Raw genomic sequence first — 25,530 nt, forward strand, 5'->3', positions numbered from 1 at the left:
TATATTGGCGGCCTTCGCCATGTGCTCTATCAACTCCCACCTCGACTTTTCACTGGTATCTAGTATGCTTTTAGTTTTCCTCGCAACCTATTTTACGGCCCCATACATGTTTCTATACGCCGAACTTTTCTTTTGGCCTAAAACCCCCCTCCCAACCAGCCCACCAAAACACTCCTTTCCCACCCTCTAACAACCCTCACAACTACACCCCTACAACCACTCCACCCCCCACGTCGTCTCGCCCGCGCGAAACGGCACGATCTCGACCCCCTCCCCGCGCAGCGACTCCTCGACGCGGGCCCCGCCGCGCGTCACCCGGATCTGCCGCGCCGCCGGCGCCACGCCGTAGAACTGCCGCCCGTACCCGGACAGGAAGCCCGCCAGCGCGTCCTCGGTCACCGACGCTTCTGCGATGTCGCCACGGGTGATGGCCTCTTCGAGGGCGGTTAGGACCTGTGTTTTGGGGGGGGGTTGGTTAGTTGGTTGGTTTGGTTGGTTTTGGTGTGGGGGGGGGGGGGGATTAAGAGCATAAGGGGGCATACGTAGCCGATGGCGTAGGGCTGGGTAAAAACACCTGCTGCGGTGTTGCCTTTCCCCTTTTTGGAGGTGATGTCGTGGGCTAAAGACGGGGTTATGTTAGCGTTGCGCGGGAAGGGGAGGGTAAGGGGGGCGGTACGTACGGGCGCTGTCGGTGCCGAGGAAGAACTTGCCGTTGCTGGTGACGACGGCGTTGAGGAGGGCACGACGGTCCTCGGGGGACTTGGCGGAGGGTTTGCAGTAATGGTGCTGAACACTGTTTAGCTGACAGATATTAAAAGGGAGGACGGGCCGGGGGGGCGTACCACGTTGGCGGACCAGTCGTCTACCAGGAGGGAGAGGTGGTGGGCGGTCTTCACTGTCAGCACCAGTATCGAGTCACTCAGGAGGGGAAAGGAAACCTACGATGGTCCCCACGACATTCTCGCCCAACGCCTTAACCGCCTCAACCGCATCGGCCGAGGTGCAGTGCTCCAGGACAATCTTCAGCTTCGGATACTTCTCCACCAGCCCCTTCAGCACCGGTATGAACCTAATCTCGGCGTTCATCACCGTCACCCCGTCGGCGGCACTGCTGGGCACCTCACCATGCAGGTTCAGCACAATGCCTTCCTCCTCCATCGCTTTCAGCACGTCATGAAACGGGTCAAACGACACAACGCCCCACTGCGAGTTGGTGGTCGCACCCTTGGGATAAGCCTACCGCCGGTCAACCACCAACTCAACAAACAAAAGAACTCTCTCTCAAAAAAAAAGGCTGACCTTCACGCCCGCGATCCCCGCCCGCTTCGCCTCGCGAATCACATCCGGCGTGATCGACTCATGCAGGTAGAGCGACATGAGGTAGGTAACACTACTATCAAGCTGCTGCAGGGCGTCCTTGTAGGCGAGGGCCTCGGCGACGGACACGACGGGGCGGGGCGCCAGGTTGGGCATGACGAAGACGGTGTCGATTCCCGCCCTGCGGATGGTCGGGGTGGCCAGCGACGCGATGGGGCCCGGGGCGTTGCGCAGGTGCACGTGCATGTCGGCGGCCGCCGGGAGGGTGTAGCTGTCTTGGAGGGGCATGGTGGTGGTGGTGGTTGGGTGGTGGGTACCTAGGTTAGGGGTGGTTGTGATGTTGAGTGGGTTATGGACGGTGAGTTATGAGTGCGTTGTGAGTGACAGTAACTATCATGGAGGGGCACTCGAATTGGGCATGGAGGGGCTCACCAGATCCTCGGGATCTCATGGTGGGGGGAAGAAATGGTGATGGTACGAAAGGGTTAGGGTTGTGATGGGCATCCTCTCAGATCTCGATCCATTGGGGTTGTCTCTCGTGAGGACTTGAAATCTTACGGTAACCGAGGTCGGTATTGGACTGCCAGTGGGCTAATCCAATTGAAACTTTAATTGGGGTCAATTGACCCCATCCGCTAACAGGGAGAAAATATGAATCCATAACCTGAAGGAAGGCGCGGAGAGAACGGTCCTCCACCTGCCCCGGCTCGACTTACAAATCAATTAAAAGTCTCCGGACCTTCAACCAAAGAAAAATAACACAATGTGAAACATCGAGAGCAATTTCGTTTTTATCAATTCTCTCTTTAGACACTTTGGTTCGTTCAATTGACCCTATGTGGCGCGTCTGGAACATTCGGGCCTAATGTAAATACTGCAATCGTTGAGCCATGACGACCCCTTTCAACACGCGTCGACACGGCGACGACGATGACAGCTCGGCAACATCACCAACCGTGGCCGAAGACACGCCTCTCCTCCGCTCCGAGTCCAGCTCGATAACCGCCCGGGATGGTTCACCTGCAAGCAATCGGCAGCCCGGCCCCATCCCGGAGCAGCCGCCGCTGGGCTGGAAGCGAACAACCTGCATCGTATTCAGCATGTGGGCGCTCATTTTCCTGCAAGGTGAGTTCACCGTGCTACTGCAGCACAAACAATACAACCCGGCGCTGTAAAACTAACACAATGCAGCCAGCAATATGAGCGGCATTTCGACCACCCAGTCCACCATTGCCGCCGACCTGGACGCTTACGAGTCGGCCATGTGGTTCACGAGCGCCTACATGATCAGCATGTCCTCGGTAGCGCCGCTTGCTGGTAGGCTGGCCATGATTTTCTCGCCGGCCACCATGGTCCTGCTAGCCTCGGGGTGCTTCTCGGTGGGAGCCTTGGTGACTGCTGTGGCGCCGACCTTTGCCGTGTTCATCCTCGGGAGAGTCATGCTAGGTATCGGCAGCGGAGGCATTATGACGCTGTGCATGATTCTCGTCATCCAGCTTACCTCGAAAAAGCGGAGGGGGCTGTGGATAGGATTGACCAACGCTGTGGGTGCTACGTGACACTGCTGATGAGTCTGGAGCTAACAGCCGTTCAGGGGTTCACGCTCGGTGTGTCGGCTGGTGCCGTGGTGTTTGGCGCTTTGCTGCCGGTACTTGGATGGGTAAGCAACACTCTCATGGCTGCTTATAGGACGGTAACGTTGCTAACCGTCCACAGAGGCTTCTATTCGGAGCCCAAGCCCCAATGGCGGCCCTCGCTGGCCTCGGTGTCAGCCTCAGCATCCCCCATTTCGCCACGGATGAAAACGCCAAGGATAAAACGACCCTGCAGAAGCTCGCCGGTCTCGATTACGCCGGCGCGGTATCTTTGGTATGGCTTTCTAATACCCCTTGTTCTCTAAACAAATAATATCTAACCGCCTAGACCGTCACCATCGTCCTCTTTCTCTACGGCCTTTCCGGCACCATTCAGCCGCTGCCTATCGCCCTCTCCCTCATCACCCTCGCCGTCTTCCTCCTCGTCGAGTCCCGCGCCAAGGACCCCGTCCTCCCCTTAACAGTGCTCAAGTCCCGCGGTGTCCTACTATCCTGCTTCTCGCAGCTCGGCTTCATGGCCGCCCGCTGGACGGTGCTTTTCTACGCGCCCATCTTTGTCCTCGCGGTGCGCGGCTTGTCGCCTGCCGTCGCGGGTTCCGTCCTGATTCCCACAAACGCCGGCTTCGGTATCGGCGGCCTGATTGTCGGGGCCTTGCATATCCGCCATGCCGGGTCTTTCTGGTTTCCCGGGCTCCTGTCCCTAACCCTGTTCTCAGTAACGCTATTCGTACTCGCGTTCGTGAGCAACGCGGCCACGTCAACCTGGCTGTACGTCACCGTCGTCTTTATTAACGGACTGTGCACCGGGGCGGCGCTCAACTACACCCTGGCGCACCTCCTGTACCTGTCCAGCCCCGACGTGCACTTTATTGTCACCGGGCTGCTGTCCACCTTCCGCGGGTTTGCCGGGAGTTTCGGCACGGCCATCGGCGGCGGGGTGTTTACGCGGACACTACGTGATGCACTGGTCGGCGGGTTCGAGAGACTGGATGGCGGGGAGGGCCTGGGCAAGGCGAGGGAGAAATTGATTACCGTGCTGATCGGCAGTCCCGCGGTGGTCTGGAAGGAGGGGGTTTTGAACGTGGCCGAGCGGGAGGTTGCTGTATTTGGGTATGAGCGGGCGTTGGAGGTACTCTACAAGTCGGCGGCCGCTATGTGCGTGTTGGTGTTGGTCATGCAGGCAGGGACGGGATGGAAGGCGGCAGAGACAGGGGATGATGGGGAGTTTGAGGAGGCGGTTGATGAGAGGGACCGTGGAGTGGAGGCATGATTGTTCCTCAAGGACCAAAATTGGGAGAGGCCGAAATCTACCATTGGCCAATGGCTCCCCCACGGGGTCTAAGAGGGTCCAGCAGGTGAACCACCTCGTTGCTACCAACCAACCCCTCGGCTCGACCCCTCGATCCCTCGAACTCCTTCCCCAGAATACATCATCATCCGACAGGTATATACATGTACGTACCGTTGCCAAGACACCCCAGCGCCTTGGCCACGAACGAACGACACGAGGCGAGCAGGGACCAGGGGACGCAACGGCACCCATCCTGATTGGACAGGATACTTGCTGGCGATGTCATCGCTGCTTGGCTTGTGGCTGGCGAGGCAGTGCGTGCAAACTGTGCGAGGCAAGCACGCCAAAGTGCTGGGCTGGGCTTGCTTGCCGTGCTGCAGATCAAATAATCAACGAGGGATTTCCGGCAAGTCATTGTCTTCGACCAGTCACAAGTACCCGCTTCGTCAGTGTTGAATTTGTCCATTTTCTGCCTGAGCTTACTCTGCAGGCTCGGCAGGCATTAACATGCTGTCCCTCGGTGGCCCATTTTATCATGGAGTAATCTGTAAGTAGTTCAATGCGACGTTGGAAAGCGGTGAGTTCTTTGCAGAGTTGGGCAATGCTGGCAAGGTCAAGGCTAGCACAGCATGTAAAGATTGGGGAGGATTCACTCAACCAAATCTTCTTCTCTAACCTGTGCCTCAAACTCCTCTTTCCAAAATACAAGGCACCTAGTTACAAGGCACCTAGTTATTAAGTTCTACAAGTCTTCTCGACCGTTCCGGCCCTAATTTCCAACTCCAGACCCTCCCAAGGGCTCAGGGATACCCACATCCTGACTCGTGACACCATAAAATGTCATGCTTTGAAATGGTGTGAATAAGCCTACCTTCAAGTTTCATCTCTTCGGAAACGCCTCTGAAGACTCGGCTGCAACCACCAGACATTTCATTCTGGGTGCCCAATATTGCCTCAACCACGACGCCCCCCAACCTCGGTGTCCCCGAGCACTTAGACAGCACTCGTCCTCTTAGCGATGGCCTCGGGACCAGCCATATACCGTCATCAGAACACCCTCTTGCTGTCCCGCCGAGCCGTCCCTGAGCTTCGACAGGACAGGGCCTGGCGACGGCCTCAGAGGAGTCCCAACTGAGACCGACTCCAGCGCTGCAATAACACCCACCGCACCCCATCCTCTTCCATCTTATTCGCCCATCATGTCCAGCCAGGACGCGGGGGAACAAGATGCGGATGACTTCCCCAACCGGGGCCCCGTCGTGTTCGCCGTGACGACGGCCACGTTGGCCCTAGCGACCCTGTTCGTGGCTGCTCGCATCGTGTCCCGTGCTGGCATCGTCCGCCGGACCGCATGGGACGACTACACGATCGTGCTGGCCTGGCTGCTCGCCGTGTTCCTGAGCATGAGCATCGACCTCGGCACCAAGAACGGCCTGGGGAGGCATGATAACGATATCGAGCCGGAAAAGCTGCCCGTGCTGAGGACGTGTGAATATGTCTTCTCCATCCTCTACGTGCGTACCCACCGAGTCTGCTCTTGATCTCCAGTCTACTGACTGACCGTCTAGAACCCGGCCTTGATGGCGACCAAGACGTCCATCCTCATATTCTACTTGCGTCTGTCCAAGAACACGCTGAGGGTCCTCCGCCTGGCGTCGTGGGCGGTATTGGGTATCGTCAACGTCGCCGGGGTTATCCTGACCTTTATGAACATCTTCCAGTGCCAGCCGACCCACGCGGCCTGGGACATCCGGGTCCAGGCAGCCCGCTGCATTCCGCTGCTCACCGAGTTCATCTGCTCGGCCCCGGTCAACATCACCACCGACCTCGCCATCCTGGCCCTGCCGATCCCCGTGCTCACCGGCATGCGGCTGCCCCCGCGCCAGAAGACCATCTTGGTCATGACCTTCGCGCTGGGCATCTTCGTGACCATCGTTGACGTCGTCCGCATCTACTACCTCCAGCGGGCCATCGACCACGTCCCGACCACGTCCTCGTCCGACCCCATGGCCACCTTCGGCCGGAGCGCCGGCTTCTCGTGGAACGCCTCCTTCTCGCTGATGTGGTCGGCCGTCGAGGTTAACGTGGGCATCATCTGCGCCTGCATCCCGACCCTCAAGCCGCTCATCATCCGCATCCTGCCGGCCATGCTCGTCGACCCGGACGGCACCCTGCGCAGCAGCACCCGCACCGCCACCGGCAGCAGCAGCAACAGCACCACCAAGGACGACCACCAGCAGCGCGGCAGCACCTCGATCGGCGCCATGCTCGCCACCACGGGCCTCACCCCCCCAGCACCGACCCTCTCCCTAACCCCGCCCGCCGACGCCGACGCCGCTCCCACCCCGGCCTCCGCCTCCGACGACATCTCCATCCGCGACTTCCTCTCCACCACCTCCCCCTCCAACCCAACCACCACCAACCCCCAACACCCCCACCGACCTTCCCCCACAACAACAACAACCACCGCCACAACCTCCCGCCTCAGCACCAGCACCTCCCACCCCCGCCACAGCACCACCACCACCAACAACCACGAACCAACCTTCATCACCCTCCCGCGCGCCAAAAACCTCCTCACCGCCACCCCCTCCGAATCGTTACGGTACGGCACCCTCGCCAGCATCCTCTTCTTCCTGTGGGGCTTTTCGTATGGCCTGCTCAACACCCTCAACGGCGCGGTGGCGGCAGTAGCCAACATCTCGCGTGCCCAGGCCCTGAGCCTGACGGCGATGTATTTCGGGGGCGGGTATTTGCTGGGGCCGTTGCTGGTGGGCGGGTGGTTGTTGAGGCATGATGAGCATCATCGGACGAGGCCGGATACTCCGTTTGATGGTGGGGATGGAGGGGGTGTTAGGGGTGGGAATGGGGGTGGTGGTGGTGGTGGTGGTGATAGGGGGGTTGGGGGTGGTGGGGACAGGGAGAGGAGGAGGAGGAGGGCCAAGGGGGTGAGGGTCAAGAGGAGGCGGGGGAAGCAGGCGGGGGATGAGTCCGTGGGCGGGTTCAAGGCGACGTTTATGGTTGGGTTGCTGGTGTACGGGGTGGGGACCATCATGTTCTGGCCCGGGGCGGTGGTGGGCGCGTACGGCGGGTTCATGGCGAGCACCTTTGTGGTTGGGTTTGGGCTGGCCGTGCTGGAGACGGCGGCTAACCCCTTTCTCGTGCTGTGCGGCACGCCCGAGTACGCCGACGCCCGTCTGTTGCTCGCCCAGGGCGTCCAGGCCATCGGCAGCGTGCTGAGCGGCCTGCTCGCCGACCGCGTCTTCTTCGTCGCCCGCCTCGAGGACGGCCGCGGCCGCGTCGACTCCACCACACTCATCGACGTCCAGTGGACCTACCTTTCCGTCACCCTCCTCTCCGTCCTGCTCGCCCTCCTCTTCTACTACATGCCGCTCCCCGAGGTCAGCGACGCCGAGCTAGCCGAGCTCGCCTCCCGCTCCCCCGTCGACCCCAAACAGAAATCCATCGGCGGCGTATCCCTCCGAACCTGGACCGTCGGCCTCGCGGTCCTCGCCCAGTGGTGCTACGTCGCCGCGCAAGAAAACATGTCCCTCTTCGTCGAGCAGCTCATCACCTCCTTCACGCCCGACCCCGGCGCGGCGCTCGCCACCACCCAAAGCGGCCTCCGCCCGGCCTCCCTCACCCTCTCCATCCCCAACTACCTCCTCATCGCGCACACGGCCTTTGCCCTCTCCCGCTTCCTCGCCGGCGGCATCTGCATCCTCTCCGCCCGCCACCACAACCACCACCACAACCAACCCCCCAGCACCACCATCAAACTAACCCGCAACCTCCCCACCGCCCGCACCCTCCTCCTCCTCTGCACAACCTTCTCCGCCCTCTTCGCCCTCGTCACCGTCCTCCTCCCCACCACCACCACCACCAACCCCAACAGCACAACTGGAACCAACCCCAACACCGCCACCATCCCCATCCTCCTCTTCTACTTCACCGAAGGCCCCATCTGGCCTTTAATCTTCTCCCTCGGCCTGCGCGGCCAAGGAGTCCGCACCAAACAGGCCTCCGCCTGGCTGACCATGGGCGGGTGTGGCCCCGGGGTGTGGCCGTTTGTGGCGTATGGGATTATCAAAGAGGGGGGGAGTGTGCAGGTGGCGATGGTGGTGGTTGTGGCGCTGATGGCGGTGGCGGGGGTTTTCCCGGGGTTCCTTGGGGTGGTGAGGGCGGGGAGGGTGTTGGCGGATGTGCCGCCGGTGCCGAGGGAGGGGCCCGGTGGTGGTAGTGGTGGTGGTGGGAGTGGGAGTGGGAGTGGGAGTATGGGGAGGAGGGTGGAGGGGGCAGGGGGGGATGTGGAGGGGGGTGGTGAGCTCCGGGGTGAGGAGGGTGGTAGTGGGCAGGGTGGTGGTGGGGGTGTGTTGTTTGGGGAGCGGTTGGGGGAGGGTTGGGTGGGCTCGAGGGGATCGTTGTCTCCTCCTGATGCTGGGTCTGGTCACCGGTTGAGTGGCCATGACCAACAGCAACGGCAGCAGCAGCAGAACCAGCAGGCGCCTTGGGAGAATCAGGTTTTGGATACAAGGATATTGGATGATTAAAGGATGATTGATGGTTATGACTATGATGATGCATGGCGTGGTAAGAAGCGTTGATTTGGTACTGGGGTCGGTTTGTTTGCGATAAAGATACCCCAGGAACTGGTTGCGATTTAGAGCGTACCTTATTTGAAAGTTGTGTGTCGAGTACGAATAATGATTCACTGGTCAACGTGAGGATACAAGAACCTTGACCGGAAAAAGGCACGGCTAGATCAATATCTTGAGTTAGATGCTATCAAAATACCTATATCAACAACGTACTTGTACCCGTAATACCTTTAGTTGGCGAGTAGCTGCCTGAAGACCGTTTGTACATATCCAACCCGTACCCTTTTATACAAGACAAACACCGTTCACCAACTCCGCGCTAGAAAACCAACCCCTTTCGCCGCTCATGTCCACATACGGGTATATCCAAGTGCACCCATCCCGAAATCATTACCCGCCTCGCCATTACCCTGAAGCAGGGGCCCCGTTTAAGAAGAACTCCAACTCATTACCCCCGTTACCCATAAACGACTCATTCTCGGCTAGCTGCTCTAGCAAGCTGAGGAATGGATCCTTCTCCTCCCCCGGCCCCGTCGTGGCCGCGCTTTCGTTCGGGCTCGTATCCTTGGGCGTAGCCCCTACGACGGGCGGTCTCCCGTTTTCGTCGCCGTGCCACGGAGTAGGCGTGCCAAAGGCATTGGTGGGTAACCCGCCAAACATGGGGTCGAAACTCTGCGGCCCGCCACTGGGGCCGGGTGTGGAGCCGGGGAGCTGGCCAAAATTAAAGGACGGATTGAAACCGCTGTTGCCCATGCTAGGGAATCCATGCGGTAAGTCTGCTGCCTGGTTACTCGCGCCGTTATTGAGCGAGAAGCCCGCGAGGCCTTCTCCGTTGGCACCGCCGGTTACCGATCCATGCGACATGCTCAGGCGGCGATTCTGCTGTAGGGAACCATGTGTTGGGGTGTGTAGGATTCCGGGCGATGGCTGGGGTGGTAGCGACGCCGGTGAGAAGAGCGGCCTATTGGCAGTCGACGGTGTGGATAAGGACGGTGCGGGTGGGGGGTTCATGTTGTTGAGGGACAGTAGATTCTTGAGGTCTGGCCTCGGGCGGCCTGATGGGGCTGTGTTCTTCCTCTTGAGGTTTGGCCGAGACGGTCCGGGGTCCGAGGCGTTGACTCGGGGTGCGTAGAGGTCCTGGCCCGGATACGTATCGGTTGTGAAGTCCACGACAACATCGGCAAGACTCAGATTCGCCGAGTCAAAGCTAAAGCTTTGCCCTCCTGGTCCTCCAATGTTGGAATATCGGTCGAAGAAGTCTTCGAGGGTGAATACCGGCGAATACCGCATCGGGCTCTGGGAAAGGCTCTTGACCAGCTCTGAATGTGCGTGGTAAATTCCCTGGAGGGTCTCACGCTGATGCTGAACACTTGCCCACGCGTATCGCAGCTCGCTCAGCTGCTGCATCTCCCTCGACAGGAAGTCGGTTGAGGACCTGAACACGTTCATGTCGCCGGCAGAGCCGATCCTGCTGTAATGAGCGCCATGGATGTGTACTGTGCCGGCTGTGCAGATGCAGTAGCCTACGAAGGCAGGCCACTCCACCGACGCGGTTTGTTTGCCGAGTTCCACGAGCTCCGCGATGGCGTTGGCGTGCAGAAAGCACATATTTGTGGCTTCGATCTGCCAAGATTGGTGTTGGCCAGTTCCTGCCAGTTCCGCAAGGTCGATGGGCAGAAAGGGGCGGTAGATGAGACAATGAATAAGGTGATAGATCAGCTTGCTTAGCACAAGCACCGTGGAATCCGGCTGTCCAAACAGAGATTCCACGCTCGAAAAGACGTCCTCTGTTCCTGACGCCCACACATCCAAGTCCTGGCGGATCTTGGAGAGATTAGATAGCGAGTGCCATGGAAAATGAGAATCGCCCTTGACGCCGCCGGCTGCTAGGTACTGATTCGTTGTGCCGAGTATGCGACAGATGTCTATGAGCATCCCGTTGCTTCCCTGGGCCTTTTTGCCTCCGCCCTGCAGGTGCTGGAGGTTCGTATAGCTCTGGAAGAAGTCCCCTTCCATGGGCATCGAATTCGGGCTAGGAAACCAGCACGGGAGTCGTAAAAGTATGGCCCGGTCCGAGATCAGGGATGGGCGCTTCGAGCCGCAGGACATAAAACGGTCGAGAAGGTAACAAGTCCAGAACAGCCTTCGGCGACTTTCTCGTTCGATTGGTGTGACACGAGCGCTCATGTCCAACTCCCGATGCAGCTCCAAAGCCATAGCCATCCCAACAGCGCTTGCTACAAGACAGTCAGTTTTGGTGTTGTAGATGGGTTGAAAAATGGCATACTCAGCAACATGTACGCCTTTTTTTCCCTTTCCCGAGGCTGTGAATGCTGTTACAAGAAGTACTAGGGCCTGTAGCGCGTCCACAGATGGGTCGTCCGTGTCCATCTCCAATCTTGACTTGGCGGCATACTCCTCGCTCAGTTTCACAGCGGACTGGTAGCCACTCGGGTGAGGCGCATATCTTAGCGCTCGGGTCAGTGAAGAGGACAAGCAGAGCTGGGCGTTTTATGCTCACCTGGCAGCTACCGCATAGATGGCGTGGATCAGGTAGCCGGGTACTTGTTCTAGTTGCAAACGTTGCCGTAAGGTGGACTCATCAAAAATGTAGAAGGGTTTGTCGTGGAAACGGGTAAAGTAGATGTCGAGTAATGTATCCGGATGGGGGTCGGGGGATTGCTCACTGCGCTACGTTAGATTGCACGATTCGGCGCGAGAAGATGGGCTGCTCACTTCGGCTCAACAGGAGAAAATACGATCGTGTCTTGAGGTTCTTGGGCATCATCGGCCGTCGTCCCGGATATCCCGTTTGACGCCGACTGGGTTGAAGCGGATGCTTCAGGGGCGTCCACCACAGCGCTTTCGGAGCTTTCTGCCTCAGCATTCGCCTTCTTGTCCTTGAGTCGGGCTTCGAGCCCATCCACCCTTTTCAATAGAGCCTCCAATACATCGGTTTTTGGACCTCTCTTCTTTGGAACGGCATCTATGGCTGCGTGTGAGAAAAGGCGGGGGGCGTGGCAACGTCAATCCGTCAGAATGAGAGACATACCATATATGCAGGGACATTGGAACACCTGGCATGCCTCGCAGGCGGGGCGAAGCCGGTTGCATTTTATCTGCATCCCCTAGCATTAGCTCACATTGCTTAGATTGGCTCTGTGATAGAGAAGCTGGTGATGCCGGTGGCGCCCGTAGAACACCCAAACCGCCCACGTACCTTGCGCTTCCGGCACGATTTGCAATTCATGGATTCACGGGGCTCGTTACTCATGCGGCGCGTGGGAAGGCGTTCTATGCTGACTTGGGGCCGCGGCATGGGAGCTAGCGGTATGCGAGGCAGCGGTGTTACCGCCCTGGGTTCGTAGGGCTGAGCCATGGTGTCGGAGGTGTCTTCACCGTGCTCGCCTGAAGTGCAGTGCTAGATTCCCACCAGGAAACTGTACGCTGCACAGTCACCGTCTACTTTGGGGCATGGTTCCTCGGGATAGATAATTGTTGAACACGGCGTGGGGTAGTCTTCTGCTTGAGAAGAGTGTCACGCAAACTCATCAGCTGTCGAACGAAACTGGGCCCTGCTCGATTCGATTCCGTGGCGGGGCTGGTGTATGGGAGGGTTTCGGCATGGAGTTGCTCCTAGGAACCCGGTGTTTGTCCGTTTGCCGCCCGATTCCGTGTTGCTAGCTAGAGCTGCGCGAGTCGTCGGGTTGGAGTGGTGGAAGCTGGCTGCTGCAATGTCTCCCGGGTATAAAGGCGGTGCTCAGAAAACGGTGTTACAGTTCCTTTCTTTGCCTGCAGGATGCCGTGTTAGCTGACTGCCCAGGAAGTCGAACATGGGCGCGCCAGCTTTCGATTGGCAGACAGGCGCCTCGCACAGCCGGGACGCCGAGGAGGCGGAGATATCTTCCTCCTGTGTAGGCAGACACTGGTCGACCCCCAGCTGTGTGAGAGAAGCAGAGAATAGTGTAGGCAGTCGAATTGAGGAAAAGACGAAAAACGCGGCGTCGGGTAAGGAGCCGGGTATGAAAGGGGGCACCGCGTGTTTTTGGGGCAATTGCATGTGGCCCTGTCCTGGATTTAAACGGGGAGACCCTCACATTCATCCTAGACCGGGGGGTCGGCAGGTCATGGGGCGTCCTTCACCGCACCATCGACAGCTTCGTTGCCCTGCGCACATACCATCAAACGGTGTTTGCCTCGTGGCATTCGATGCAGCGCTCGACAGCGAGAGCTTGCGGAGAAGAAAGGCGGTTCGCAACAGAAATGTGGAGGGTCAATTGCTGGGATTCGAGCGAAACTGGTCCCTGTCCGGGGCCATGTCGAGAACAGGGGAATGCGCCGTGCTCCGTGAGTGTCAGAAAAGGGAAGCAGAGCTCGTGGAAAGATGTGTATTCCGTACTGTGTAAGGTAAGGTGCGAGGTGTGTATCGGTATGTTGTTTGAATTCGGGACTCAAAAAAACAATTCAATGTCAAACAAGCTCTGAATCCATCCCATAAGGTATGATCCACGAGTATAACAGATGGCGGGTGCAATCCCGTCCCGGGGGTTGGTTGCAGAACAGATGGCCGGATGGATGGTGCGGGGATGGGACGGTGGTGCTGTGGAAGTGTGGGGTTTGTGGAGGGAGGTCCCTGTTGAAGAAGGATGAACCTGCGGAGACCTCGGCCGGCTCCACCTGCATATTTGGGCGAGTCTCTCCACATCCCTCCACAGGAGGAGCCTTGGCTGGATTCACGCAGTGTGGCAGTCTCGCAAGCAGACCCAGTCACAGTCACGGTTTCCACAGACAATCGACAGGAAAGGCAACGCCCGCTAGCCGTATCCGTATCGGTTTCAAGTTTTTTCTTCCATGATTACCTATTTGTACATACCGGACTCATAGACGTGTCGGGTGCTTTGACCGGCCGGGAGTTAATAACTCGTTACCAGCCAGCAGCACTACTCCTCGGTCATCTGCTTGTTCCAAACGGAACCACTGACGCTGGCAGGCTTGGCATCTAACTGTCTGCAGGTTTCGGAGCTCCCGCCCTTCAGAGCCAAGCGATGCTGCCGCCCAAATAAGTCATCAATGAGACCTCAGGAACCACCCCTCGACAAGCGACAAACAGCTTCCCCGGATTTCTCGTCAGGGCGATGACAAGCACACTAATCCCGACGCTTCCAAGTAAAGGTGCATAAACGAGAGCAGACTCTGTGCCCCACTCGGCAATGGTAGACCTGGCACCTGGGTGCTTGGGTGCGCTGGGCGTGTGTCTGTTCCTGACTGCAAGGGACTTCGCGATGCTCGATGCTTTCACGACGTAATTGGGGCGCGGTATTGCTGATGAGGTAGCAATATCCGCCCCTTTGCCGCTCCAATGGCGGCACATCTACCGACAGCCCGCTTTCGTCTGCACAGACGGGTTCAATATCGAGGCTGTATCCCGGTTATGTTCTGCTCCGTTCACCAGTTGCCCGATGAAGCACAGCTTTTCTGGAGCTGCCAATCGACATCCCGGTCTGGATCAGGTTGTGCCACGCGAGACTCCAGTTTCAACTGTCAAAGATGGGGGAAGGGGTATGTACAGACAAACATACCTAAACCTATCCTCACTGAACTTATTTACGTATGTACATAGGCAGGTGAAAAGAGTGGTTTAATGGCTTGAGATCAGCTACTTTCCCCCTCAGTCTCGTCTGGCGGTGCTGCACCTTTCTCCGAGCCAAAGACGACGAAGGTCCGCCACAAAAAAAGGTGATGTGAGCGCCGCCCATGCTGCTCGCTTAAGCACCACATCCGTTCCCTGCACCCCGCAAATCTCGAGCGCCTCGGGGTGGCCCCTGCCATCTCCACTAATCATCGTCGATCCTTGGCATTCTGCGGATGTTGGAAGCCCGAGTTGACTCTTTGGTGCCTTGAGTGCGTGCGTCGGTCGCTCACATCTCGATTGAGAAACCATTGCTGGGATTCGGCGCTTGGGTACCTGGAAGCTTTGCGATCCGGTGAACTTGGAGTAGAGGTACTGTGTAACTCATCCTCAGCTGTTTGAGCACCACGAGGAGAGCCCGATGCGAACCGGTTTGTCGCGCCAAGTCTCCGCCAGCCTCCCAAGAATCTGGATCAGATCATCGATGGGCGGGCATTGGCGGCCCGCTTAACGGTCCAGAGGGATGGACAACCAAAAAAAGCCACACACTTCGAGCTCAACGGCACAGGGCTGAAACAGTGGGATGCCGTCTCTCCCCGATATCAAAACACCAAGGGACTGAGAGATCCTTCGGTCGTTCGGCCGGCCTTCGATCTAGACTCGCCAAGGGAGAGCGGCATTTATTCCTGTCAGTCGCCAGGCGAAGCTTAACTATTCTAGCTGCCGGGCGCCACCGACCGATTCCCCTTACCCGATTTTGAATGTGGAGATGTCCCATCAGGACCTATCGGACCGAAACGGCCCCGTCCGCGCTTCTCCTCGCAAGGGAGCCGCGTGCTTTCGGCTCCACGGGCACGTCTCCCGGGTGTCACACCTGAGGGGGGCTTCACAAAACGCCTCTCTGTCTTTTTGTTGACGGCAAACCGGGCAGGCTCTCTCGGTGACGTCCTTCGAAGCTTGGCTGATGCATTTAACACACCCGGAAAAGTATGTCTGCGGGCACCCTCTAGCCAAAAAAGCAGTAAAAAGACGAAAGAAAAAGAGACCGAGTGAAAGATATCGAATAAAATAAAAAGTAAATACAGTTTCTTCGGGCTTCTAAGCCGTTAAAGTTATTTTCGTTCGATTCTGTTTGGTCGACATCTGCACTTGGTGTCCGGCCTGTTCTGGAAAGGGGGGGTAACAGGACATGGCAAAGAAATGCATGCTGCGAAGATCTCGTTCGGTGTGCCAGGGCAGCCGCTTGTGGGCCAACAACACCCGAGATTAAGGGAAACCGCTGGACTGGGAGACCGAAACCCAGGGCCGGACTTCTTCCCAGGTCGACCCAAGTTTTTGCTGAGGACATCTGTTAAACCCGAACCCGCCCAATGAGTCTGAAACGAACAACTTTGAACACTCCGCCGACGGCATCTCCATCGAGCGATGTGGTGGGAGAGCCCCGCTTCCTGAGCGGAACCACAGGTCCCATCACCGATGCATATCCCTCACCCCGACGACTGCCGAGGACTGAGGGCTGCAGTCTTGCTGGAAATAGCGTAGTCAACTCGGTATTCGTAACTAACCTCTTCAGCTGATCCATCACCCACCCCCTGCAGACACACTCGTCTGTCCCAGTCCTGACACCCCCCAACCCCGGTTAGTACCCGGCAGAGAGGAGACCTTAATTTTCACGAGCCAGACGTTCAGGAACAGAGGCTCGGGTTCGCGTTTTCAAGACACAATACACAATGCTACATAGAGTTCCCCACGGGAGGTTTGAGTGAACCAGGTCTCACAAGCCTTGGCGTTAGTTAGATCCCGCAGCCATCACCTCCTAGGTACTATTTTAATCCATAATCCGGCTTCTTTCAATGTGTGTTTGATACCGACGATGACAGCCGTAAAACACTCATCAAGCTCCCCTTTTCCAAACTGCTGTTTCTGGAGACAAAAGGCGGAAGGCAACCCCAGTGCCTTTCGCCCGTTCCAGGGCTAGTCGATGCCTGCCGGCACTGCCAAGCGGCAAGTGTGTACATCGGCGGCCGGAGGAAGGGGACAGAAACCGTCCTGGCAACGCCTCCTCCGCCCTCGCTTATACCTGTGTCGTAATGAGTAGGGATTGCAGCTCAAACAGCGTCGATGAATGAGCGAGAACGAGAGGAACCAAGGACGCCAGGACGCCCATCACACACAAACACAGTCGCCGACATGCTTCCGGCGGGCGGCCTGACATGCCCCTTCAGGATAAATCACCGAACCACAGCCCCGCCCCATAGGTAAGTGAGGCAAGCTCGCTGCGCGCATCGCCCAGCAAAACTCGGGATCTCGGGATAATGCAAGGCGTGCGTGCGTGGCTGGACCGGACGTACGGCTGCTGAAGAGGGAGGGTGAGAGAAAGGGTAGGAAAATGTCTTGAAGAAAAAAAGAAGAATCCAAACGTATCCACGCTGTATACCTGTACATGCAAAAAAGGGGGCCGGGGGCGTACATGCAAAACCGTCAACAACCCGCCCCCCGATAAACAATCCATGCGGCCGCCACCACCGATGCTCATTTCCATCCAACATTTGCGCGCCTGAAAAACCCCCGCCGCTCTGGTCTAGCCGGTTGACCACCTTCCACCACACAAGAATTCCTTTCTTAGTCCCTGTCGATTGATCCTCCAACAAACATATCGTGTGTCATGAGTGCTGTTCGGGGTTACTGTACGTCGTGACGTCGTGCGTTTTGATCGGGTATGTCGGCCGTGCACCTCGGTGTTGTCTAGAAGTGGATGGCTGACGTGGTGCTCGTGCTCGTCGCTTCGTTGTTCGTCGGGATGACCGCGCCGATCTGTAACAGCTGCGTTAGAGCAAACGCTCCAGCCCTGGGCTGCTCTCCCTGGCAGCAAGTCTTCTCGTGCTGACCTTTAATATCGCCGACGAGGCAACGAGTCCTGGAATTCATACACTGCTCTCACAACACTCGGGGAGACGGATGGCTGACATCATCTCAGAACAACGTCCGGCCACTGGCCAGCCTGACAAAGCTGTACGGCACATTCTGCCCAACCAGCAGGCGTAACGTTTCCACCGTCGTGAAGGCAGTGACATCGGCCGCGCCATATGCCGCAAACCCGCTCTGCTCGGCGATCAACCCCGGGTCGCCCTTCCTTGAGGCCGACCGGTCTGCCAGGTCCAAGAACACCTTCCGGGAATTCGCCGAGCCCCGAGACCCGAACAGCCGGACCAGCATCCCCACCAGCGTGCTCTTCTCCGGGCCCAGCGCGCTGACGACCAGGAATGGCGAGCCGGTACCGACGTCAGCGCCGTTCGAGCCGACCGTCCGCGCTCTTTGGATGCTTTCGAGGCTGGTAAAGGGTTCGATGAGGAGGTCCTTGCCGAATGCCGGCGGCGTCTTGAAGCCGACCGTGTACACCTTGCCGACCTTGAGTGCTTTGAGGGCGAAGAGGGCGCTGGCGGCGTCTTCGGCAGAGGACGCGAGCACGACGGCGGCGCATCCGAAGTACGCCGAAGGGGCAAGGTCGCGGGTCAGGGTACTCAAGATGCCCTTCCATGAGGCGTTGTCGAGGACAAGAGAGGTGTTGGGGGGGAGGCCAGACTGGTGCGCGCCTAGGGGGGTGTACGAGTCCCCATTCTTGTGGTGCCGTTGTGGGCTCGACGGGATCGACGATGGGGCGGATGCCGGGGCGCTCGAGGCAGCTGGTCGTACGACGATGCTGTCGACCATACCGATGAGCCGGGCTGCTTCACTGACAGTGGGGCCAGTCCCGTTGTTGAGGAACGCGAGGAATTTGCTGTGACTCGCTAGGCTCTTGAACGAGACAGCGGGGTTGAAGTAAGCACCGCCGAAATTCCTCTGGTTGCACCATGCTCCGATACAACCAGACGTCTTTGGCTGCCACTCCACGACGGCGAACTGATGCGGTAGGCCTAGCTCATTAAAACACTTCTCGTAGAAAGGGGCTTGGGGCGTGGCGCTGCGCATCGCCGGGCTAGTGATGCCGTACATGTTCTTCCTGGGCAACTGCCCCAGTAACGCCAGCGCCTGATTAATCTCGGCCGCGCTCATCTGCCCGGGGGCCGCAATGATGGGTAGGAGAGGATGTGTGATGGGTGTGAAAAACTTGTTGAGTGTCCGAGAGAATTGACCCGTTTCGCCCATGTTGACGGCAGATAGGGGTACCGAGTCGGGATACTTGGTCTTGATCTTGGACCGGAAGTACTCGAGTTCGAAGTTTTCGTTATGGTCGTGGATGATGGCGATCATCTTCACGCAGTCTGCATAGCGTTGTGATTCCAAAAATATGGTCTCGGCCCGGTCCGACGTCCACCTGAAATTCCCCGAGAAGTCGTGGAAGGCGGACATGATGCGGCTGTTTCCTCGTTGCTCATACAACTTCTTCCTGATGCTCTCTGGAAGCCAAAGCTCGACATCGATGTACTCGACGCCCCATTGGAGTGCTCGATAGAGGTAGTCGTAGTACAACCCGGGATTATCCATAGGGAACCTCCCGTTCTCGTTAGTACACCTTGTCGTGAGGATGATGGGAAGCTCTGTCCTTTGGCGGAGCAGCATGACCTGCTCGCCAACATAACTGAGGCTGGGAATATTAGAGAAGGTGCCGTTGCCTAAGGGCTCCTTCAAGAGGTCGACGCGAATTTCGATGGCGTCTGCGCCGACGGTCAGGATATCGATGTTTGGCAAGGCAGCATGCACGTCCGGGAAGGTGGTCGATATGATAAAAGTTCTCGGCTTTGCCATGAGCGCCCTGTGGTGACATAGCTGGCCGAGGATGTGTGAGGTGAAGCGAGCAAGATCTCGGCGGAAGAAAGGGGTCTCCGTGTAGAGGAATTCGTAATCACACTGAGCCGAAAGATAAACATCTGGGGGCATGCCGAGGCCGGTGCAATGGGCGTTGATGGCAACAATTAGTCCTCTATCACGCGTCGCAATATCGCCCTTTGCGCTCTCCGCCGGGATCCCGATGACCCAGTCCTGATCGTGTTGGGTGACGTCCTCGAAGCGGTTCTTGGTCCTCAACGGTTTCCCCAAAACCTCGGCAAAGACACCAACGATCTTCTCCTGCCCAAGGCCGTAAATGATGACGGCGATCCTGGTGTCTCCTCGTTCTGGTTCGCTGCACAACGGCATGCCGTGCTGAATCGGTGGCGATGAGCGCTCCATATCAACGTCGTTGCCGAAGGGATTGCCATTCAGGCTCTGCGGCCGTGCCAGCGACGGCATAGGCTCCAATTGCTGCACCGCCGCCATGATGACTCCCACGGTCCCGGTTGGCAATGGCGTGTAAACCGTGACCGAGCTCTAGGAGATCTCTAGGTTGGGATGGATGGGCGCTTTCGCTCCTCGACTAGCGCGGGCGTTGCTTGCTTCCTCTTCGACGTTCACCGCCAATGTCCAGCCCAGCCAGAAAGGAGTGAGGGAATGTCAAGGAGGCCTAAGGTGCATGGCCCGAGTCTCGTACCTGCAAAAGTTATCTAGATGAGGCGTAGGATTCTTGCCAGGCACAAGGGGCAGATACAAGAAACAGTCGACGAGATGGAGCCTGGGAGTTCTCGAAAGCGATAAGCAGCTGCGAGGTTGCGACGTGGTGCGATGTCGACGAGTGCCGCGCGTGATCGAACGCTCCGCCCTCAATCTTCGGCGTCGCCTCTCGAGTGCTGTTGCTGCGGGCGCCGTTTTCTTTGGTCTTGGCGGCCGATATTCAGGAGGAGGACAATTCCAAGAAAGGTGAAGACGAGGTGTTCCGGTATTGACTGAGCGACGACAGCGTGAACGGCGGCCCAAGCTCGTTTAGAGTGGCCGAGAAGGCAGCCCTGGGAGCACAATGCCGTAACAGGGCTTACTGGCGAGAGAGTGATCCCGGCATCAGAGCCTCACAAAACAGCCGGGGACACGCAACCGGAAAAAGAAGGACGAAACGGAGCGGGCCAGGACAACAAAAACGACGATCCGGCGATAACAGGGGTTCTATCACCACACCGGGGCTTGCCGTGACATGGCGTTGGAGTAACAGATTCCCGGGAATCAGGAGGTCGAAAGTGCTTCAGGGCACTGAGGTCGTTGGGAAGGTCGCAGTAGGCAGCAGACGGTGGTTATGCCAAGGCGAATGGAAATTTGGCCGAACTTCGTCTTCCGTTCCCAGTTGCGATTGTGTACGAAGTAGAACCAGTGAGAAAAGGGAGATGAGACGTCGGGGGCTGCGTGGCTGCTCAGGCGCGGGAAGCTGGACGGACCGTCCGTCGGCGTGGTCACCGAGCAGAGAAAATGGGAACGGCGGAATACTGACTGGCTGGTTGGTTGACGGGATGAGTGGAGTCGCGATCCCGAGGGACCTTGTTAGCTGCAGTGATGCTTGGATCCCACGCCTTGCTTTGTTCAGCTTCGATTCGAAAAAGTTGCCCGTCCGGGTCCGATGTCGTTTATCGTTTAGTTACACGATCCAAGCCATTCCTCCATGCGGTGATTACAACCTCGAGAATCGTTAGAAATAAAAGACACGGTGTTTCCGGGGAATAGGATGGCCAATCGCGTCGACCAAAAGTGACGGGCAGAATTGAGGTCTCACTTGCGATTCCTTCCAAGGTTCCGTCTTTCTTCGTCGTCGCTGCGGGCCAGGCCGACCGTTACATGGGAGCATGGTCGCGGTCCCGAGGTGGATTTGGAGAGAGATGGAGAGGTGGGTACCCCGCATAATCCCCACAATTTCTCCAGCTCTGGAGAATCTCTGATTAAAAGTCCGCCAATGACAGCAGCCGAAAACTGGGAGCCCTGGTTCCGTATCCGTGCAGAGCTGCGAAGGCCCGATTCACCACTGGAGATCCCCGGTCCAGGGGTTGACAGGCCTAGGAAGCAGCGAGGTGCCCCTGAGAGGCCGCTAAATTCCAGCGGCCATTACCTGCTAGGCCGGCCCGGATTCCTCAACCTCCGCCGGCCTGGCTCGCCTGGGTCAGCGCCGGGCAAACTTGAACCTCGCATCCCCGTTCCAACCTACAGACCCGCCTTTCGCGTTCACATGTCCGCCCGCGCATCGTCGACATGGTCTTACACACAAATTCCTCCGTCCGGTCTTTCCACACACGGAAGGGGACGGGATTCTCAGATTCCATCCACATCTCGAACTCCTCGAGCTGATCTCACCGCAGCATACCGCCACCTTCCGTCCGGGAAACGGCGTCTGGTAACGCCGTTCGCATCCCGTTCACCGTTACACCCCGTGTTCAACTGCCATGTTGATTTCAGGCTGAATAGAATCCCAAATTCCCGTCAGAGGTTGACGACACTTGCGACGAGCCGGTTTAGGAGGACAGTGACATCGTGTAAACAGACCGTGTACTTTCACTCTATCGAAGCGGGAAATAATGCGCTCAACTCAAGTAGCGAGTAAGAGATCACACGCAGAAAGTCTTCCCGGAATGGGCCAGAAGATTGGATCCTGAAACAGACGCCTGAATGACATTGTTGATTGGAAAGGTGAGGTTAAGATCCGGCCGACCGAGACCGCGTCACTGTCGGTTTACAACCCCATACAAATTTGACATAGAACCGACGGCTTGAACGGGAAGACACCCTGTTTGGACTGATATACCCTGGGGAATGCCTACCCGGTTATCACTCTTGAATTGCCCTTCCGAGGTCGCTAATGATACTCGAAGAAGAGGCAAACGAGGGGAATGGTTGATCCGGTCAGACGCGCTGACCTACCGTCACCCAAACTCTGGCCGGTTGGCGCGGATAACTATTTGCCTACGGATACCAAGTATAAGTCGTTTGTTATCTGTGGAACCTTTTTTCGACGGCTAGGAAATCTCCCGTTTTCGAGAACTCGCTACCAAGCATGTCTTGCCAAGTCGTCGTGCCTCGGTCGAAAATATTGCGACGAGTGGAGAGGAGGAGGAGGACAACAGGAGGATCACGGAGTCGAGGAAACGGGGGACCAGTCATTTGCTCACGCAGCCAGGTACGCCTTCTGAAGGGCTCAGCTGACATGCCCGACATGGAGATGGCAACCACCAACGCCGGCGGGATCCCTCTTCCGAGGCCGAGGAGGGTCCCCTGATCCCTTCCCTGTCGCGGTAGAAGCCCAAGCACGACTACGCACCGCGACAACGACGCAAAGCCCAAAAGAAGGCCCGTTTCCCCTTGGATCCGTGAGCTAGCGCCCTCAACGCCCTCGCCGCCCGGCACCCCCACGATCAAGCACACACAGAAACACCCTCGGCCAGACACAGGAACGAAGATATCCATCCAATCCCGCTCCGTCACCTGCCACCATACCCTACCTGCCACCATACCCTACCTGCCACCATACCCTACCTGCCACCATCCCCTCCCTCCCTCCCACAAACCCCCTACCACATCCCCCCCCCCTCCAACCCCCGCTCCACCTCCCCAAACACCCCCACCCCCCGCAGACCCAACCCCGTCGCGAGGCCGACCACGTCCGCCCCGGCAGCCCTCATCCTCGCATACCCCGCGGCGTCGCCCACCCCGCCCACCCCTATCAACCGCACCCTGCTGCCGCCCAGCTTGTCCGGCCGCTCGTCCAGCATGCGCCGGAGCGTGGCCACGTTCCCCAGCGCGAGCGGGTGCAGCGGCGCGCCGGCCATACCCCCGATCCCGTGGCCGGGGAGCACGGTTGGTGGCATGCGGGGGTTTGGTGGGTTGGGGTTTTGTGCCGGTGACGGGTCGAAGAGGAGGCAGGAGCCGAGGGTGTTGGTTGCGGTGATGAAGGCTATCGGGCAGGCGCCTCCTGCTGTCTGGGTGGCGGTTTCTAGGGCGGCGACGAGGGCGTGGTATTGCGTGGAGTGGGTGTGTAGGGTGGTGTCTTGAGGCCGACGGGGATAAGTGGGGTGTTGTCGTCGTCGTTGTTGGCGGTTTCGACGATGGCTTGGTGGAGGTGGTTGAGGTAGGTCGTGAGTGCTTCCTTGGAGTAGGCTGGCGGCGGCAGGTCGGGGATGTTGGGGCAACTGAGATTGATCTCCATGGCGAGGGGGAACTGAACGTCGCGTGCTGCGGAGGCTATGAGTTTGTAGCTGGCGGCAATGTCCACTGGTGCCCCCGTGACGGAAACGATGAAGCCCTTGCTGGACCTGGAGGACTGTTCGTCCGAGATGGTTTTGATTAGGCCAAGGTAGGTTTGCAACGTCAGTGGGCTGTAACCGAGTGAGTTGATGCTTGCGTTCTGAGCTGACCCAACCTGGGCTGCGTCGAAGAAGGCGTATTGGTGCTTTTCTGGGTTATGATCGAAGCCGTTGATGAGGGACGTTCGAGTGGTGACTGCGCCTGTTGACGGGCACTTATGGAGGAGTCTCAGGTCGTCAATAGTTGTTGCCCATGGACACGCCGTGTTGATCAGGGGAGGGTAGATGTCAAATAGCGGAGGCGATTCCCCCATGATGTGAATTGCTCGCCAACTCTCTGTCTTGTTGTTCCGTGCTCTTCGTCTCTCAGGACCTTGGTGTCCAGCAGCTCGATTCGCCTACTGGTATCAGGTAGGGTCAGGTAGATACCTTGGGAGGGAGTGTGCCTGGGGTCGCTGCAGCGGGGTTTTAGATAAGATAGGCACGGAAGGATAACCCCGCTCCTCGATCTCAAGATAGAGCAAACATCCCATAACCAAGGGTTGAGGTATCACAAACTTGAAGGTCTCATTCATTTCATAAATGAGTCGTAGATTTGCGAATCAAAACATGTCATCAATTGCCTTGTCGGAGTCCTTCCTGATCAGGTCCACCATGCCCTGTTACCATTTGGTTAGCGAACTGAAATGGCTCAGACTAAATGACGGAGCAGTAGGGACTTACTTCGGGCATGATCGGCTTCCCATCCTCGCTCTTGACATAGCGGAACGGCATCTCAGTGCTCTCGTGCTCGTTGAATTTGAGTTCTGGGTAATCCAGGTAGGGAATCTCTTTCAAGGGAGCTGAAGCATGGTTAGTAGTGCGCTTAAAAACGAGCCAGTGCAACACACTTTTCCCCTGGACAACTAGCCGAGTAACTCTGACAGCCGTATCGGTAGTCATCTGGACCGGCCCAAGCCGGCGGCCTTCGAACCCCTTTTTCCGTAGCTCAGATGTCCGGTCTCTCGGGGGATCATCTCCTACCGCAAGATCAGTAAATGTCCGAAGCCACGAGGGGCGATCCAAGACAAGACGCGCACCTAGAATGCCACCAAAGAGGAACGTGTCAAACTTATCGCCGTCCTCAGGCGAGAGATCACTGGCGGCCGCCGGATCAAGTAGACACACTCGTGATTTCTCGCCTTCGTAGAGCTGTTCGACGCCCTGCCTCTCTGCCTTGAAAGCAGGGATCTTTCCTAATTCCCCAGGGACCTTGAAAGCCTGAGGGAGAGATGATAGGCAGAACTTAGCCCCCGTATCCTGCGACTCGCGGGCGATAGCGAGGTATTCCAGCTCCGACCAGGCCCCCAGTTCAGGGTCAAGGTGCTCGACAATGTAAGTTTTGCTGCGGGCAGCCATAGTAAATATGCAAATATTTGGATGGAGCAGGGCTCTAAGTTCTGTTGACTGGATATTGGTATTCAACCCTTGCTGGATACCCGAGACATGCAGGAACAGGCTTCGTGGTGCAGTCTGGAAATTTTAGCCTGCATCGCTCCCCAACAACAGAAATAGCGCCCGATGCCAAGATGCCTTGGCAAGCCGGAGCCGGCAGATCGGCCCCACTCGATGTGTTCCCAATTCTCGGGCAGGCACCGGGGGATGTCTGTTTCCAATCCTGCTTTTCCAACGAAGGTCGAGCGAGCAAACGGCTCACGGTACGCGAAGGACCTGTATGTACATACAATCTAGCCGACAACTCGGGGGGATTTCCAAGGGGCTGCTCTGGACAATGCGCAAAGGCAGACAGCCTTCAGGAATGCGGCACGTTATTCAGCTCCTGTTCCGGAAGGGGCGAGGGTCAGCTTTGTTTCGTTGGCTCCGGCATGGTGAAACCCCTCCACTGCCCTCACTGCCCTGTGCTTGTGCCGCTGCCTGAGAAGATTTGGGAAACGAGACACAACACATAACTGCCTGCGTATAAACGTATAATTATTTTGTACATATTCATTTTCCATTCCTCCATTCGCTACTG

General features: G+C 57.8%; 7 protein-coding genes across 7 annotated transcripts; 2 read left to right on the top strand and 5 right to left on the bottom strand.

The window, feature by feature from the left end:
* Positions 1–195: 195 nt before the first annotated feature.
* Positions 196–1,778, bottom strand: B0H64DRAFT_390302 (uncharacterized protein). Its single transcript, XM_062803396.1, has 6 exons — positions 1,300–1,778; positions 943–1,236; positions 843–890; positions 681–786; positions 543–619; positions 196–453 (listed from the first exon to the last, which is right to left on the bottom strand). Exons 1-6 carry the CDS (start codon positions 1,603–1,605, stop codon positions 211–213), a joined length of 1,074 nt encoding a protein of 357 aa, XP_062660294.1. The 5' UTR covers positions 1,606–1,778; the 3' UTR covers positions 196–210.
* Positions 1,773–4,601, top strand: B0H64DRAFT_356379 (major facilitator superfamily domain-containing protein). Its single transcript, XM_062801599.1, has 5 exons — positions 1,773–2,442; positions 2,509–2,861; positions 2,912–2,977; positions 3,034–3,186; positions 3,241–4,601. The coding sequence occupies exons 1-5, from the start codon at positions 2,208–2,210 to the stop codon at positions 4,180–4,182; spliced, it is 1,749 nt and encodes a 582-aa protein (XP_062660295.1). The 5' UTR covers positions 1,773–2,207; the 3' UTR covers positions 4,183–4,601.
* Positions 4,602–5,172: 571 nt separating this feature from the next.
* On the top strand, positions 5,173–8,996 carry B0H64DRAFT_456395 (uncharacterized protein). Its single transcript, XM_062807340.1, has 2 exons — positions 5,173–5,717; positions 5,772–8,996. The coding sequence occupies exons 1-2, from the start codon at positions 5,403–5,405 to the stop codon at positions 8,751–8,753; spliced, it is 3,297 nt and encodes a 1,098-aa protein (XP_062660296.1). The 5' UTR covers positions 5,173–5,402; the 3' UTR covers positions 8,754–8,996.
* On the bottom strand, positions 8,997–12,180 carry B0H64DRAFT_456422 (fungal-specific transcription factor domain-containing protein; the record flags this gene model as incomplete). The annotated part of the gene is made up of 5 exons (XM_062807342.1): positions 8,997–11,268; positions 11,323–11,492; positions 11,549–11,793; positions 11,854–11,920; positions 12,022–12,180. 5 exons carry the CDS (start codon positions 12,178–12,180, stop codon positions 9,207–9,209), a joined length of 2,703 nt encoding a protein of 900 aa, XP_062660297.1. The 3' UTR covers positions 8,997–9,206.
* A 5,007-nt stretch (positions 12,181–17,187) lies between these two features.
* Positions 17,188–19,857, bottom strand: B0H64DRAFT_109243 (type I 3-dehydroquinase-domain-containing protein). Its single transcript, XM_062797769.1, has one exon. It carries the CDS (start codon positions 19,684–19,686, stop codon positions 17,404–17,406), a length of 2,283 nt encoding a protein of 760 aa, XP_062660298.1. The 5' UTR covers positions 19,687–19,857; the 3' UTR covers positions 17,188–17,403.
* Positions 19,858–22,784: 2,927 nt separating this feature from the next.
* On the bottom strand, positions 22,785–23,830 carry B0H64DRAFT_372222 (uncharacterized protein; the record flags this gene model as incomplete). Its single annotated transcript, XM_062802213.1, has 2 exons — positions 22,785–23,192; positions 23,273–23,830. 2 exons carry the CDS (start codon positions 23,828–23,830, stop codon positions 22,785–22,787), a joined length of 966 nt encoding a protein of 321 aa, XP_062660299.1.
* A 382-nt stretch (positions 23,831–24,212) lies between these two features.
* B0H64DRAFT_319766 (SAM-dependent RNA methyltransferase) lies at positions 24,213–24,914 on the bottom strand (the record flags this gene model as incomplete). Its single annotated transcript, XM_062800444.1, has 2 exons — positions 24,213–24,535; positions 24,596–24,914. 2 exons carry the CDS (start codon positions 24,912–24,914, stop codon positions 24,213–24,215), a joined length of 642 nt encoding a protein of 213 aa, XP_062660300.1.
* Between the last annotated feature and the right edge of the window lie 616 nt (positions 24,915–25,530).

Source organism: Chaetomium fimeti (genome assembly GCF_033439085.1).
Source record: "Chaetomium fimeti strain CBS 168.71 chromosome Unknown B0H64scaffold_3, whole genome shotgun sequence".
Taxonomy (NCBI): Eukaryota; Fungi; Ascomycota; class Sordariomycetes; order Sordariales; family Chaetomiaceae; genus Chaetomium; species Chaetomium fimeti.

Excerpts from the sequence above, each read along its gene's own strand:
- B0H64DRAFT_109243 (XM_062797769.1), bottom strand. The coding sequence starts at position 19,686 with ATGGCGGCGGTGCAGCAATTGGAGCCTATGCCGTCGCTGGCACGGCCG.
- B0H64DRAFT_390302 (XM_062803396.1), bottom strand. The coding sequence starts at position 1,605 with ATGCCCCTCCAAGACAGCTACACCCTCCCGGCGGCCGCCGACATGCAC. Across the intron at positions 620-680 it reads CCTCGGCACCGACAGCGCCC|CCCACGACATCACCTCCAAA; the intron begins GTACGTACCGCC and ends CCCCGTCTTTAG. Across the intron at positions 454-542 it reads AGCCCTACGCCATCGGCTAC|GTCCTAACCGCCCTCGAAGA; the intron begins GTATGCCCCCTT and ends CCCAAAACACAG.
- B0H64DRAFT_456395 (XM_062807340.1), top strand. The coding sequence starts at position 5,403 with ATGTCCAGCCAGGACGCGGGGGAACAAGATGCGGATGACTTCCCCAAC. Across the intron at positions 5,718-5,771 it reads ATGTCTTCTCCATCCTCTAC|AACCCGGCCTTGATGGCGAC; the intron begins GTGCGTACCCAC and ends CTGACCGTCTAG.
- B0H64DRAFT_356379 (XM_062801599.1), top strand. The coding sequence starts at position 2,208 with ATGACGACCCCTTTCAACACGCGTCGACACGGCGACGACGATGACAGC. Across the intron at positions 2,862-2,911 it reads GGATAGGATTGACCAACGCT|GGGTTCACGCTCGGTGTGTC; the intron begins GTGGGTGCTACG and ends ACAGCCGTTCAG. Across the intron at positions 2,978-3,033 it reads TGCTGCCGGTACTTGGATGG|AGGCTTCTATTCGGAGCCCA; the intron begins GTAAGCAACACT and ends AACCGTCCACAG.